The sequence below is a fragment of the Hyaena hyaena genome, unplaced genomic scaffold (assembly GCF_003009895.1).
Source record: "Hyaena hyaena isolate Hyena2069 unplaced genomic scaffold, ASM300989v1 scaffold_334, whole genome shotgun sequence".
Lineage (NCBI taxonomy): Eukaryota > Metazoa > Chordata > Mammalia > Carnivora > Hyaenidae > Hyaena > Hyaena hyaena.
In genome coordinates this window covers 1,797,273-1,813,433 of record NW_024080967.1, presented here as the reverse complement: position 1 = coordinate 1,813,433, position 16,161 = coordinate 1,797,273, and the positions used below count along the sequence as shown (strand labels likewise).

Here is a 16,161-nt window from a genome sequence, read left to right as displayed (position 1 = left end):
ACGAACCGCGAGATCATGACCTAAGCGAAAGTCGGACGCTTAACCAACTAAGCCACCCAGGCGCCCCTGTGGAAATATTTTAAGAGAGCTTAAAATACTGTATAGTCCTGCCTTGGTTGTATGTTTTATCATATCTCAATGAGATAAACAATCTCAGATCATATTTTTTCCATAATTTATAATCTTTTCATTATCTAGCAGCATGAGTTCTTAATAAATTATTATAACATGTGTTATCATTGCCCCAAATGTTTTGTGTAGAAATATACAAAACCAACTAAAAAAGGGTATAAACCTATAGGTACTCTAACAATAAATTATTCACTGCCCATGTGCAATGTCAGTGGATGTCCACAAAGTTTTTTAACTGCCCCAGTTGTACTTTTGCCTCAGGAAGTCTTTCTAGATTCTATGTTTAGAATATAGCTCCTTGCTATTCCAGGTAAGCCCCATGGATTAGCAGTAAATACATGACCTGGGAGCTCAATAGAAGTGCAGATTTCAACCCTCTGACCTTAGGCTTATGAGATAGATGATCCACATGCATATCACTTTTTGTAGTTTTTTATTTATAAATGACCTCTCTGCTTACTCCCTTGAACTTAATATTCTGTCATGTCTAGTATTTATTTTTATTTCAGCTCAATGGAATATGTGCCATCTTCTCAAAATAGTAAAATTAAAATGGGGGATTACAAAAGTGATGTTATTCAACTAATATTCTGTTTAATGTTCATTTTGTTTAGATCCCCCAATCATTGAAGGAAATATGGAGGCAGCAAGAGCAGTGGATTTAATCCCATGGATGGAGTATGAATTTCGTGTGGTAGCAACCAATACGTTGGGTATAGGAGAGCCCAGTATACCATCAAACAGAATTAAAACAGATGGTGCTGGTATGTTGAAGAAACTTTTTAAAATTGAAAAGGTTTATATATATGGTGCCATTTTCATATATAGTTGAATGTATTTGGAAATAAATAATGCTCTGAGGTAAGTAATTTATCAAAAATGTGTGTATGTATTTCACACAGGTGTGTGTATTCTGTGACAAGACAGTAAAAAATAAAAGAAGAGGTAGTATGATGTTTAAGAATATTTTTACATAATTAATGTAAGGTAACAGGTAAGTAGAAATGACTGCAAATTCCGCTAGGCATTACTAACATGAAGTTAGTATTTAGAATATAAACTTTATGTTCGGGCACCAGGGTAACTCACTCAGTTAAGCATCTGACTCTGGATTTCTGCTTAGATCATAATCTCATGGTTTATGCGATCGAGCACTGTGTCGGGTTGTGAGCTGACATGCTGAGTGAGCTTACTTGGGATTCTCTCTCTCCTTTTCTCTCTGCCCCTCTCCTACTCTTATGCCCTTGCATGCGCACTCTCTCTCTCAAAATAAACTTAAAAAATTAATTAATTAATTAAAAGGCACCTAGTGGCTCAGTCATTTAAGCATTCAACTCCTGGTTTTGGCTCAGGTCATGATCTCATGATTCATGAGTTCAAGCCCCACATCGGGCTCTATGCTGACAGCATGGCACCTGTCTGGTATTCTCTCTTTCCTTCTCTCTCTCTGTCCCTCCTCCACTTTCTCTGTCTCTCAAAATAAATAAACTTAAAAAAATTAAAGATTAAAAATTCAAATGCTCAAAACCAATTTATAACTTATATTCAAAAAATTACCACAAATATGAAATGAAAAATTTCTTAATGTACAAAGGCTGAAGCTCTTTCTTTGACTCCAGCAAACTGCATTAGACATATTACAAAAGTTCTTAGGAAAGTTAGACTAGATAGAAATACAGTTCTACATAAATAAATGGAGAACCCTTTCCAAAATGGAACTAAGTCCTTACCTGCACTTAATCTCTCTTCTCTCTCAGAATATATGTCTACCTCTATGCAGATATTAGAGCCAAACTCCCATTAATCATTCTCAATTCTCTCCTTCTCTCTCTGCCTCTTCCCAACTTGTGCTCTCTCTGTCTTTCTCTCTCTCTCTCAAAATAAATAAACATTAAAAAATAGAATATAAACTTTCATGTAAATTTTGAATCTTAACCAGGGAGATCCTTAAGTAAGTAAGTTCTGTGATTTAGAAGGTTCACAATTCTGGATGTCCCTCAAAGACATTTAGAACTGTGTGGCCATGTGGTGTGGTCAAGTGTTTGGGGGTGGGTTAGGCGAACAGGGAGTGGAGACCATGGGATTAGAACTTCTCAGATCTAAACCATGAGGGGAGTCATAGTTTCTCTGAGAAATAGCTAGAATGTGTTCTTTTCATACTAGGTGTCACTCTAAATATGCTCTTTGACCCCAGCTCAACCTTGGATGGTCTTCCAATTCAGGTTCACATTTTTATGCTAAATACCAATTCCATTAATAGTCTTTGGTACAGAAGTACTCAGCTCTATTTTCCTTTTCCTTGCATTACCAGGCAAAAATATTGTTCTGATTCTACTAATAGCTCTTTTATTTTATTGTTCTTTGTCTATGAAAAAGAAAATGTTTTGTAGGCTCTCTAAATTTATTTTTACTTTGCCTTGCCAAAGTTTAGTGCTTTATTTGGGAGAAGAGATTTTAATATTTTTTTTTAAGTTTATTCACTCTGAGAAAGAGAGTGCAAGTGGAGGAGGGGCAGAGGAGAGAGAAGGAAAGAGAATCCCGAGCAGTCTCTGCACTGTCAGCACAAAGCCTGATATGGGACTTAAACCCATGAACCATGGGATCATGACCTGAGTTGAAGTCAGACAATAACTGACTGAGCCACCCAGGTGCCTGTGAGAGAAAAATTTTAAAAATGACAGACTGCTGTTAAAATTCTATTGTGATATCTTAATATCACTAATCCACATTTTGGGCTACCTCAATTTCTTGGCCTAAATTCTAAATAGAATTATGAACTCTAATGTCTTAGTTCTTAGAGATAAATTATTCACAGGACTGCCGTCAATAATCTCTGAAAGTTTCATGTAGTCTGCTACATTATTTACCAGATAAAAATGATGATTCTGTAATATAGGAAGATAATAAACACTGAAATACTGATCCTCACTGAGTATTTTCACGTTTCAGTTAATTCTTTTAATAATATTTTAAGGTAGGTATTACTATCCAAAGTTCATTAATGGGTAATAGACTCAGAGACAGTAAATAGCGTTAAGTTAATGTAATTACTTGCAAGACTCAGTTCAAATCCAGATCTGCTTGACACCTTTTCTCATATATTAAGCTTTCTCTTTTAAAGCTGTTTTCTCAAGTAGGACTCTAACAATGTGTATTTAGGGGATCCTGGGTAGCTTATTTGGTTAAGCTTCTGACTCTTGATTTCAGCTCAGGTCATGATTTCACAATTTGTGAGATCAAGTCCTTGTACGGCTCTACACTGATAGTGTGTAGCCTGCTTGGGATTCTCTCCTGTCTCTCTGCCGTTCCCCCACTCACACACAGGTACATGCTTTCTTTCTCTCTCAAAGTAAGTAAATAAGCATGAAAAACCCCAAAATCTGTATTTATATAAACCTTTATTAGTGTCCTTATAGTAGTTTAGATTTCATCCTCAACTATAGAGCTAGATATGACAAAACACTAATTTTTTTTTTTTGTTCATTTTGCTATATCCACCTGTGAAATGAACACAACTGTTCCTTTGTTCTCTCTCACAAGAATCTCATTAGGGTAAAGAGGTAATATAAGTTGAAGCTTTATAGAGTACAGATACCATATAGCCAGGATCCTTGTATTTGGTTTTTATTATTAGTTCCTAGTCACTTTTGTTTTTAATAGAAACATCTGTATGATGGACTGAATGCAGTTTCCCTTTATTGAAAGATAAAAATAAAAAGGAACATGGGCATGATCTGACTGGTGGTTTTAACCACATAATTTCATGCTGAGAGATCTTATTCTTGATTTGATTTGACAAGTATTCATTTTCAAAATAAAATTGCAAAAATAAAATTAAATGATTAAGTTTATGCCTATGTAAACTTATTTCAGTTAAAAAATTATAACATTCTTGGGGCTCCTGGGTGGCTCAGTCGGTTAAGCATTGGACTTCGGCTCAGGTCATGATCTCACAGTTGTGGGTTCAAGCCATGGTTTGGGCTCTGTGCTGATAGCTCAGAGCCTGGAGCCTGCTTTAGATTCTGTGTCTCCCTCTCTCTCTGCCCACCCCCCACTCGTGTTCTGTCTCTATCTGTGTCTCAAAAATGAATAGACATTTATAAAAAATAAAAAAATAAGTTAAAATAAAAAAATATATCATTCTTAAATATAGGCCTTTTTAAAAAAAAATCTCTTGAGGTTGATTAACCTTCCATGATCTCTTGACTAATACAGTATGAACTAAGACTTAATTTGAACACACATTTTGAAATAGTAAATTGTTCATAGAGGAAGGAAGATACTTTCTCTGGCATTGATAATAGATATAGACCTTCTCTACTCCTCCACAGGAGTTCTGTTACAAACAGTATCTTAATTATTTAATTTCAGAAGGTGATTGCTGTGGTATACCTGGGTTGATCACTGGAAGGAATTATTTTAAGATTTTTTTTAAAATCTCAAAGTAGAAATGATTAAATATGTTTTTAGGAATAAGAACAAAAAGCGTCTCAGAGAAAGATTTAGTCTGACTTTTGAATCTGCATTAATGATTTATATTTAATATCATATTTAGAAGATCAGGGTCCTTTTGAAATACTCACTACCAATAGTTTATATGTAACTCTAAAGACCTTTCAACCTCAGTTGAAAGCAGTGTGTAGTATTGAAGCTCCAGGACACTGATTCTTCAGTAGAATCTTAGTACCGTTGTTTCAAGCCTTTGATTAGAGGCAGATAACTTAACCTCTCACAGCTTTCTCATCTCTAAGTGGAAATTATTTATTTTTAGATGGTTTTTATGATTAAAAACATATAACTAAAGCAGTACTATCTGGTGCATAATATTTGCTGAATAAAATGTATTTATTATGCTATTCTCATTTTACAGTTTAACATGCTTATAAGAAAATATTGTCTATGCTGTAATTGATCACCACATTTGGCACTGTATTTACAATTTTATAAGTATATAGAGAATCATATAACTTCATGTAATTTCTAATCATCTTGGAGGAATATATATATTTAATATAGAGGAATATACATTTAATATAATAAAATTAACTAGAAGTTATCTTTAAACGTTTCTCTTTTCTTCCCCCTTTTAAAAAATTTAATCTGTACAAAATTGGACATTCACATTGTTCATTCTTACGAAAAAATAAAAATACTTTTTAAAACAAGGGGATGTTTGTCTTGCCATGTACCATTATAGCAACTCTCTAAAAGATGCCAGCATATGTTATGTGGGATAAAGGCTGGTTCCCATTTGATGGAAAGGTTGCCCCTGCACCTCATTATGCTGATTGAAAGACACAACATTATCTAATGCAGCACATGCCCTTATCTGTCCAATTACTTAATGTTAAGATCACAGTGCAAGGTTGGGTATAGTCTTTGGATTCAGACAAGTGCATTATAAAATGGATGGTCCCAAATGAAGAATTAGAAGATGTGTTTGTAATTCATTGTAGCCCATTTAATTTTGACTGTAAGAAAGAGATAACAAAAGCATCCTTCAAAGTAATGTGTCATTAAGACATACCCTCATAGCTAATGGATCTGCAGGTGCAGTTGGTGAGTTGATATCCTAAAATGGTGCATTTGGGTTTGTTTTGACAGCTTTGGCATTTATTTATGCCGGATCATCCTCAGAAGGAAAAGAGAAAAAAAATAATACAAGAATCGGCACTTTCATGCTTTACATAGAGCATTAGTTTCATGTGCAATGAAGCCATTCTGCTTTTTATTTAGTTTTGTTTTTAAGTTTTTTAGTTATGTCTGATAATGGAGAGAAACGGTGCTAAGAGCGTATTTTGTAGCTAGCATGTTACTGTTAAATTTAGTTGCTATCATTGGTACTAAAAGAGATAAATATTTTTAAAAGTAGCAAAAAGTATACATTTTTAAGCCATGAGGAGGCCTGCATTAAAGCTGCTCTACATGTAAGCACTGTGACCTGGTTAATTAAGGAACTTCTTTTGGGATTCATTTGCCTTTCCTGTAAAAATAGCATAATGCTACTTGTCTGTATACTTACTTCAGAGTGCTGATCTGAGTATCCTGTTAGGTGCACTATGTAAAAATCATTTCTGAGTTCTAGATGAGTCTTTTATGAAGCTGAGCTGCTTCATCCCTTCAGCAAACTTTCACAAGTTAGGAATATTTAACAAATTGAATTAAAATTAGCCGTACATATTCACTTGTTGCTAAATTAAAGAAAGTACATCTTTAGTACTGGAATCAGATTCTATTTATGTTACTGTCTTTTGTGCTACAAGATTATTTGTGGGAGAGAAAAGGAGGAACAAGAAGGGTAAGATGGTGGTTGTAGAAATTGATAGGTAATAGAGGAGAAGAAAAAGAGAAGCAGGGATCAAAGCCACAGTGATAATTGCACATTATGATTGAGAGGAACCCGTTACCAAATATAATTTGTTCTATTTGAAAACAAAGTTCACATGTGCATTAAATACTTTTGTTTTTAATATACTGAGAGAAACTAGATTTCATTCTTTTTTGAATGAATAGTGCTTAATTGGTTTGAGTTCTTCAAAATAACTTTTGTGCATTATGATTATTTCAGTTTGTATCCTCAGATGATTTATTTTTAGATTATCATGCTGTTGAGCAGTTAACAAATATACTCCGCTCTACCTATTTAAATTTTTCCTGTTTGAGATCAAAGCCTATATTAAGAAATAAACCTACAACTTCAGCTCAAGAAAACCCTAAGACATTACATTATTGTGAACTATCTATCTCAGACCTCCTATTATTTTTACCTGTTATGGGAAGTACATCAGTTTAACATGGTAGATGCATTAGGAATGTTAGCAACCTGTTCCACCAGCAGAACAGGTCATTAAGAGTTACAAATAGCTACTCTCATTTGAATATCCAAATATTACGGAGTTCATTTGATTTTGTTAACAGCTAATCAGAAAGAATGTATATTTAAAAGTAGAATAAAAGCAGATGTAAGACTATAATGCATAATTTTAATCCCTTTGATTTTCTAGATTCTAGAAAATCACATATATAACCATTTGAATCTCTTCCTAAAAATTTTGTTTTAAATCAGAATGAGATTTTGATGCACATTAAATTTGAAAGTTACATTCATGGTAACTTTATTTCTGTAAAAATGACTATACAAGTTAAACAGTAATTAATGAGAACTAAGCAGTCAACAGTTTATTTTGAATCAAGGGCCTGTCTTTATGTGCTTCATGATTATTACAATTTAGGATTTGTCATAAACCAATGTGTACACTGTTAAATAAAACACCAATGCTCAAATTGGTACTTCTAAGGAAATTGCCTAAGCTTTCAAGTCTAAAAGTAAAATTGTCAGCATCAGTTTCTTTTTCTAAACTGAAAGAATAATTATGACATTGGCTTGATTTTCCTTTTAAATAATTTTAAGTTCTGTGACTGAAATACAGAAACACTCTTATAAACATCATTAGGAAATCACTGTTAGACTGAACTCAAGGCAGAAGGGCAAATTTAAAAGCTATTTATTTTTAATGCTTCACAGTAAAATGATATTGTTTATACTTGATTAATTCAATAATATTCTATTTTTTCCTAAATATTTTATTAAAATCTTTTTAATGATTAATGTTATGAGAAAATTTAGTTTGTTCACTGTTAAATTACTCTGGAACCTAATGCTGAATAAGCTGCCTTATGTTAGAGATATTTACTTCCTTGGAAGGAATCATGATTTGCCCGAGTCTTCTGTTCTTGCAAGGCTGAATACAAATATACAGTATCTAGTGCTCAGATTCTTTTTTTTTAAGTTTATTTATTTTGAGAGAAAGAGAAAGTGCAAACAGGGAGGAGCAGGAACACTGAGAGAGGGAGAGAGAGAATCCCAAGCCGTCTCCACACTGTCAGTGCAGAGGCTGATGTGGAGCTTGAACCCATGAACTATGAGATCATGACCTGAGCCAAAATCAAGTCAGACACTTAACCTTTAGGGCATCTGAGTGGCTCCGTCGGTTAAGCATCTGACTTTGGCTCGGGTCATGATCTCACGGTTCGTGGGTTCGAGCCCCGCGTTGGGCTCTGTGCTGACAGCTGGCTCAGAGCCTGGAGCCTGCTTCACATTCTGTTTTTCCCTCTCTCTCTGACCCTCCCCTGCTCATGCTGTCTCTCTCTCTCTCTCTCTCTCCCTCTCTCTCTGTCTCTCTCTCTCAGAAACAAATAAAAAACATTAAAAAAAATTTAAGGGCCCTAAGGTGTTCAGATTCTTGTCAGATATGTAGGGTATATGTCAGTTCCACCTGTGAAAAAATGTCCCTTAGCTGCTAAACCACAGCAGAACATTCAAAGCTAAATGGACATTAAGTCAATAAATCAGGCAAGTTATAAAATACTCTATTAGAAGGTGCAGTTACCTTTATTTCAGCATTTTGTTTATGCATCATGAGCTGAGTGGATGATCTTTGAAGAGCAAGTCAATCTCGATTTATTAAAGCATGTTAAAAGAGTTTGAGATAAACATAATGAAATGGAAAAAAATTCAATCTAACATAGTAAACATATTTCATTTTTAACTGTGTTCTAAATAAAGAGGTTACTTTTGATTATAATATAAAGGATTACAGTAAAATGTTTTGGTAAAAGATACTTGATCTGATGAAGGCAATGTTTTTGATTCAACAAATTACAGTATAATAAATTATTCTAAGAGTTATTTTTGAAATTATTTGCCTGTGACCACAGTACTTGTACATATAGTTAAACACACAAAATCTCATCTAATCATTGATTGTAAGACCACATATTCTTTATTTCTTATTTCTTGTAACATGTAGAGTTTTAACTTCAGAATATGAGTTACGCAGTTTAAAAGGTTTCCAAGAGTTATTTTAATATCCAGCCTTCAGTATGTATTTTATCTAAAGTGCTACAATTATCTTTAACCCCTCTGTGCATTCATTTTTCGTTTCTAACACATATGTGGTGACAATTGAATAGCAAAATAAAGTCTCTCAAATTCATATTAATTCCTAATCAGAAATGGAAATCATCACATGGTTTATAGACATCAAGAAAGCCATACATTTTGTTTCTGTGCAATTAATGTACATATCTCAACAAAGAATTTACATGGCTAACATAGGAGAACTTGTGAAGTGTTCATCTTTGAGGCATAATTATTTGTTGGGATCTGCAGCTTAGTAAATAAACATGTTGCTTTGAGCACTCTGAAGAAGGTATGACTATTTCCTATGGGGAAGGGTGTGGGGAATCCAGGGATAATTCGTCTTTCATCTGTTTTTTTTAAATGTTTATTCATTTTTGAGAGACAGAGATAGAATGGGAGGGAGACAGGGAGGGAAGGAGAGTAGGGGAGGGGCAGAGAGAGAGGGAGATACAGAATCCAAAGTGGGCTCTAGGCTCTGAGCTGTCAGCACAGAGCCAGACCTGTGGCTCTAACCCATGAACCGCAAGATCATGACCTGAGTTGAAGTTGGACCCTTAACCTACTGAGCCAAACAGGTGCCCTTCATCTGTTCTTTAAAATTTTAACAGATCTGGGAACAATATCTCAGGCTGAGCCACAACAGTTGTGGGTAAAAACACAGACTTCATCTATGTAGCTGAGTAGCTGGTCTCTAAATGCCTCCAATGCAAGACAAACTATGCTTTATTAATCTGAGCAGCTCCAGTTAGATGAAAATCCAATAAGATACAGAGTACAATAAGATATAGTAAACAAATCTGATGAGATACAGCAACTACCCTGAAGGACATACAGGGAGAAGGAAAAACATGGAGAAAAACAAAGAAGAGGTCATTAGACTTAGCAATTTGAAGCAGTATTGGATTTGTGATTTTTGAGAAGTGATTTTAGTAATATAAAGAAGTGGAAAACAGATTTGGGTCATTAAAAAGTGATTATAAGTGAAGTACATAACAGTTCTTTGCACTTCAGTAACAAAGTGTTTAACGGTGTGGTGAATAAGAAGAAGGCAATATTACAGATAATGTTTAAAGATGAAGAGGCTGTAAGGTAGAATCCCGTAGAACAACTGAAACTAAAGGAAGATATAAAAAGATAGAAGTATGGGAGGGTCAGAGTCCCTGATAGGGCAAGTTTCTAGAAGGTATTTAGTAACTGGAAGTGAGAGTACCAGAAACAATATTAGATTTCAAATATTTCCAGATGTGTTGGGAAACTTTATGCAGTGTTAATGCACAGGAGCTATTTAATATTATTTATAGATTGAAGCATAAAACTAACACAACAGTAAATTATGAGAAGGTCATAGATTTCAAAAGTAAGAGCTGTGGAATATTTTCCCAACAAAGTAGATCTAATCTTTTAGAGTCATATTAAATGAAAGGACACAGGAAAAAAAAAAAATATGTGGGGGGAGGGCAAATGCTTTGCTATCCCCTGATGAAGGATACCCATACTTTCCTATGGCACTGAATCAATTTTTAGCTTGGCAGAAAACCATTATATATATTACATGTATTATTCATATATTAGATATATATATTGCAGCTACTGTGAGGCATTATTACTATAATTGAGGGGATCATGTGTGCGGCTTGTCTTTCCTAGTGAAAGAAAAAAAAAATCACAGTTTGCGGGGCGCCTGGGTGGCTTAGTCGGTTAAGCGTACGACTTTCGCTTAGGTCATGATCTCTCGGTTCATGGGTTCGAGCCCCGCGTCGGGCTCTGTGCTGACTGCCAGCTCAGAGCCTGGAGCCTGTTTCAGTCTGTGACTCCCTCTCTCTCTGACCCTCCCCTGTTCACGCTGTCTCTCTCTCTCTCCTAGAAATGAATAAAACATTAAAAAAATTATTAAAAAAATTTAAAAAATCATGGTTTGGGAGTAAATAAGAACTCTAGTGCCAGAAAAAAAATTATGTAACGTCATTTTTTATTGTTTTGTTTATTTGTTTGTTTGTTTCAGCACCTAATGTGGCTCCTTCAGATGTAGGAGGTGGAGGTGGAAGCAACAGAGAACTGACGATAACATGGGTGGTAAATATAAATAAGTTGCATATATTCTAGATGGCTTTACCTACACTTAATCTAAAACCCATTTTGTTTCCTGACATAATGTGAAATAAAAGACAATGCCCAGCATAAGCTGTTTTTTGTTTTGTTTTGTTTAAATATAATTTACAAAATTCAAATTGGCAACAGGGAAATTATCAACAAGTAGAAGAAACTGAGTTCACCAGAGATTTCAGTGTAGATTTGGTCTCCATTAAGTGAGCATAAAGAGAAAATTGAAATTTGAATGAAAAGCAATCCACTTTGTTCTGTATATGGTTGTTATCTACACTCACTTGTTGATTTATACCTTAACTCAGTCATAAGCTTTCTAGTGAGTATACATTGAACACGTTTATTCATGGTCAAGATAGAATCAGAGGCCAAGGATACTGGCTGTTGGTTTTCTTTGTATGACCATATCTATCACCTTTTTTGGTTTACAGGAATTACCTAGAGAAAAATGGGAATTTGTGGTTTATATAATAACAGTATAAAAGTTGTTGCTGTTATTTTTGGTGAAACAAATAAGTTGTTCACAATGTATTTTAATATAAATGAGATGAATTTTATTTTAAAATGGAATAATGAAGAAATTCCCTTTATAACCATAGATGCAAAACTTAACAAAATGTTGGTAAATTAAACCCAGCAAAATACTAAAAGAATGACACAATATGACAAAGTAGAGTTTATCCCATCAATGCAAAGTTGGTTTCACAAATTAATCTATTACTCAATCATATTGGCATATCTCTATCATGCAATAGAGAGCCCAGAAATAGACTCACACTCATATAATCAATTAATCTGCAACAGAGGCTCCAAAGCAATACACTGAGAGCAAAGAAAAACTTTTCAGCAAAAGCTGCTGGAATAATTGGGTGTTCAACTGGGGAACATTTATCCAGAAGGAGCCTGGATGTTGTTCAGCACTGCTCTTGTGCAGTACACTAAAGGGATGTATTTGTCCTTGTCTATTTACACATTAGTAATATAATCTCAGCTGGTCCAAACACCATTTCCATTATTATGGTAATATTTCTACTGCGGGGGTGTTCTTCTTTTGTTTGTTTTGTAAAAATAACTTTTTAAGTTAGAAAGCCAATTTTAAAATTTAATGACAGTTCCATTGGTAAATTATTATGTAAACAAAACTTACTCATGATCACACAAGTCAGAAATCACCCAAATTGACATTTTGGGGTGGTCTTTCTAATTTACATATGATATCCTAAAGTTTGTATAATTCATTTTTAAACTTAATGTTATTTTGCATGCAATTTTTGTGTTTCAACTCCTTGAGATTTTGTTATTTTGTTTGCACAGAATAAGGCAATACTAACTTTCATTTCAACATATTTTCATGACATTTGTAATTGCATTTTTGAAAGACAAATTTTATCTTCAAGTTTTATCCAACTTGAACTTCCAATAAGGCATCTATTTCCGGAGTATCTGCCAAACTCATAATGACTTTTCTTCATGAAAATTGTTCGCTTCACAATCCCCTATCCAAAATGTAACTTTACTTAAAAAAAAGAAAAGAGGAAAAAAAAAAATCAATGCTCAAAGCACAAGGAAAAATAAATTAATAAAAGTATTTTTTTCTCAGATGCAAATCAGATTTTTACCTGGGTCGCTATGGCTTAGTGTACAGTTCCTGTGCGAAAATTTATCCTGGATGCTAAGGGATCTGCTGGCCTAAAAGATTAAACTGACATTCTGCTATTTGATTCCAGATAGATTTTGAGCTCACTGTGGTGCAATAACCCAATTTTACTTTATAACATTTTTCTGAGCATTCAAAACCCCAGAGATTTAGTTTAAAAACTTTTGTATTAGCACCTGTGTTCAAACTGAAGTTTGCTTTCTTACTTGAGACTTACCTTGATCCCTAGTATAATCTATTACAATATGTTGTCTCAGGAGTCAACCAAAGGACTTGTTATTGAGGCATCCAAAATGTTTTGTTAATCTTTTGTGACCCAAAGGTGAGGTCTGTCTTGGAGACCGTAGTGTCTAAAAAACAGTGCCTGTCATCTGGATTTTTGAAACGAGACAGATATTGGTGGGGGAGAGGGCTGCGATAGTATGAACTTGTCTGCATTAGACATCTGATGTTTATCTAGGTAACATGTTTATATAGCTTCATGTGTACCCATTAAATATCTCTAATGTTTAATTACTGCAGATAGTCCAAGAGTATAACCCAGATCCAAGGGATTTTTAGAAGTGCAAAAAGCAATAATAGATTTTATTTTTTTAGAAATCAAGTTGATTTAAATAATAAGTGGATATTTAGCAAAAAATGACTTCATTAGCTGCTGTGTCATCATATTTTATTCTTGACATTTAGGTTACATTATTAAGTAAGATTTAGAAATAAAGTGCTGAATATCAAGTTATTTAATTTGTAAGTTTTAGTCGATGTAACATACATAAGTGTAGATATTAGAGAAATTAGAATATTTTACTTTAAAATTTTTTTATGTTTAATTTATTTCTGAGAGAGAGAGAGACAGCGTGAGCAGGGGTGGGTCAGAGAGAGAGGGAGACACAGAATCCGAAGCAGGCTCCAGGCTCTGAGCTGCCTGTCAGCACAGAGTCCGACGCGGGGTTCAAACCTACATACCGTGAGATCATGACCTGAGCCAAAGTCAGACACTTAACTGACTGAGCCACCCAGGCACCCCAGGAATGTTTTACTCTTTTAAAAAAAATTAGGTGGTATCTGTTTCAAGATAAAATGAGAGGTTGTCAAAAATTCATAATTAGAAATCCTATTCTAAAGATTTAAAATCAAGTCTCTGGGGATATGACCTAAGAATCATTAATTTTTTTCCCTAGGGTTTTTTTTTTTTTTAATTTTTCCAGTTTCATTGGGATTTGAAAACTCAAGCTGATCCTGGTATACTCTAAACTGCAAAAATCACATAGATAACTATCAATAAGAAAAATGTTGAAACTACTATGAAACACTAGATTGTATATTATCTAATAATTTTTAAAAATCACAATATGTTCATACTTGGGATTATGCTTCAGGATGTATGTTTCTATAGCATCCTGTTTAAGTATGATCAAGTAACTGTGGTATATTTACTTCATGGTTCTTCCTCAAGATAACTGATTTTTCTGGTGAAAAAGTAAATACACAATATGCTTATTTATCTTATTGACTGAAAGAGAGTAAGTGATGAGTATTTACTAGAACTAGGTTTGTCATTATTTATAAATAATGACTTGTTAAAGCTGACATGAACTTCCTTATTGGGCAGGTGACATGTGTAAAGATAAGAAACTCAGGAAATAATGCCAAACAGAGCACATTCTTCAGTGCTGTGTCAGACAGGGGCCCATAGCCAGCCTCCTCCAGATGAAGACAGTATCATCTCTTCCTTCCTCTTCTCTCTTTTATCCTCTGGCCAGTGTCTACTGTTTGATAACAAGACAGGTATTCTAGAGTCTTATGCACTCTCTTAAATATTTCCTGAGGCTTTCTTCTAGGTTCTAGGGATGAAAGTAAATGAAACTCACAGAAACTCTGCCCTCATGAAACTTATATTCTAGTAGTTGAGAAAGACAATGAAGTGGATAAATAAATAAATTATGTAGTGTGGATCATGGTAGTGTTACAGAGAAGAAAATAAAACAGGGAGGTGCGATGTATGGGGTATTATGGAAATGGTCTTGAAATGACAGATCTTGTGGCTAGGGAAGACCACAAGTAGGCCATTTTTACCTCAAGAAAGTGACCTTCTGATGTATGGGAGAGCATTCAGGGCAGAAGGAATTAAATGTAAAAAGCCCCAGAGTGGGAGCCCCCACCTAAGATATTCCAGGAAGAGAATACTTGGTAAGTAAAGTCACTACTTGTTTGGGTATGTTTTTGCCCTGGCATTTTCAGGCAGCACTAACCTATGAACATGTTTTTTTAGGTACATTTTTACAAAGACACATTGTTACTATTGTTTGCATTGGATTTTTCCCCTATGAACTATATTGCTTAAACCTATTTAATATATCAATTTCTATTTAGCCTTTGTCAAGAGAATACCACTACGGCAACAATTTTGGTTACATAGTGGCATTTAAGCCTTTTGATGGGGAAGAATGGAAAAAAGTTACAGTAACTAATCCAGATACTGGCCGCTATGTCCATAAAGATGAGACCATGCGCCCTTCCACTGCATTTCAAGTCAAAGTTAAGGCCTTCAACAACAAAGGAGATGGACCTTACAGCCTCACAGCAGTCATTAATTCAGCACAAGATGGTAGGTAAAAGACCTCACTAACATGATGAGGGAAGAAAAACCTAATTTTTCTGCTGGCATTCTTTTTGCTGTCTTTCAGGCCTTACTTGCTAAGACCTTTTCATAGTACTAAGCATTTAGTAAATGAATATTACTTTGATCCAAACTAAAATGTCATGCTATCCATTTAAAGATAAGAATACCTCCAAAATCTTTTTCATCCTTTAGATCATGTCCACGATCGTTAGGAAATCTCCACTAAAATAATTGGCTTTGGACCCCTGTTTTTGACCTCTTGATTCTAATTGTGAAGTCAGAAATTCTCCATACTTGGTTGGTACCTTAGTATATCTGTGCATTCACAACACTTACTACTTACAAATTCCTTAACATATACTTTTCTGGGAGTAAAGTCTCTCTTTTTTAACCCCTAAACTGTATAATTATATCCTTTATGTAACTTCTTTGTAATTTCAATAGAGTGCTGAAATTTTATTAATGGGAATCTAGGAATAATTCTGTGAAGAACAAATCATAAAGTCAGTTAAATTTTCTTTTCATGTTTATTTTTGAGACAGAGACAGAGTGTGAGTGGGTGAGGGGCAGAGACAGAGAGGGAGACACAGAATCTAAAGCAGCCTCCAGGCTTTGAGCTGTCAGCACAGAGCCATACGCGGGGTTCGAACTCACAAACTGCGAGATCATGACCTGAGCCTAAGTCAGATGCTTAACCGACTCAGACACCTAGGTGCCCCAGAAAGT

At 34.5% G+C, this 16,161-nt stretch overlaps 1 protein-coding gene across 1 annotated transcript in view; it reads left to right on the top strand.

Annotated features, from left to right (window-relative positions):
* CNTN1 (contactin 1) overlaps positions 1-16,161 on the top strand; it is a 174,141-nt gene that overhangs the window by 106,664 nt on the left and 51,316 nt on the right. The window contains exons 16-18 of the mRNA XM_039249355.1: positions 747-896; positions 11,058-11,128; positions 15,186-15,420. Of these exons, the coding sequence (XP_039105286.1) occupies positions 747-896; positions 11,058-11,128; positions 15,186-15,420 (456 nt within the window). The remainder of the gene's footprint in view (positions 1-746; positions 897-11,057; positions 11,129-15,185; positions 15,421-16,161) is intronic.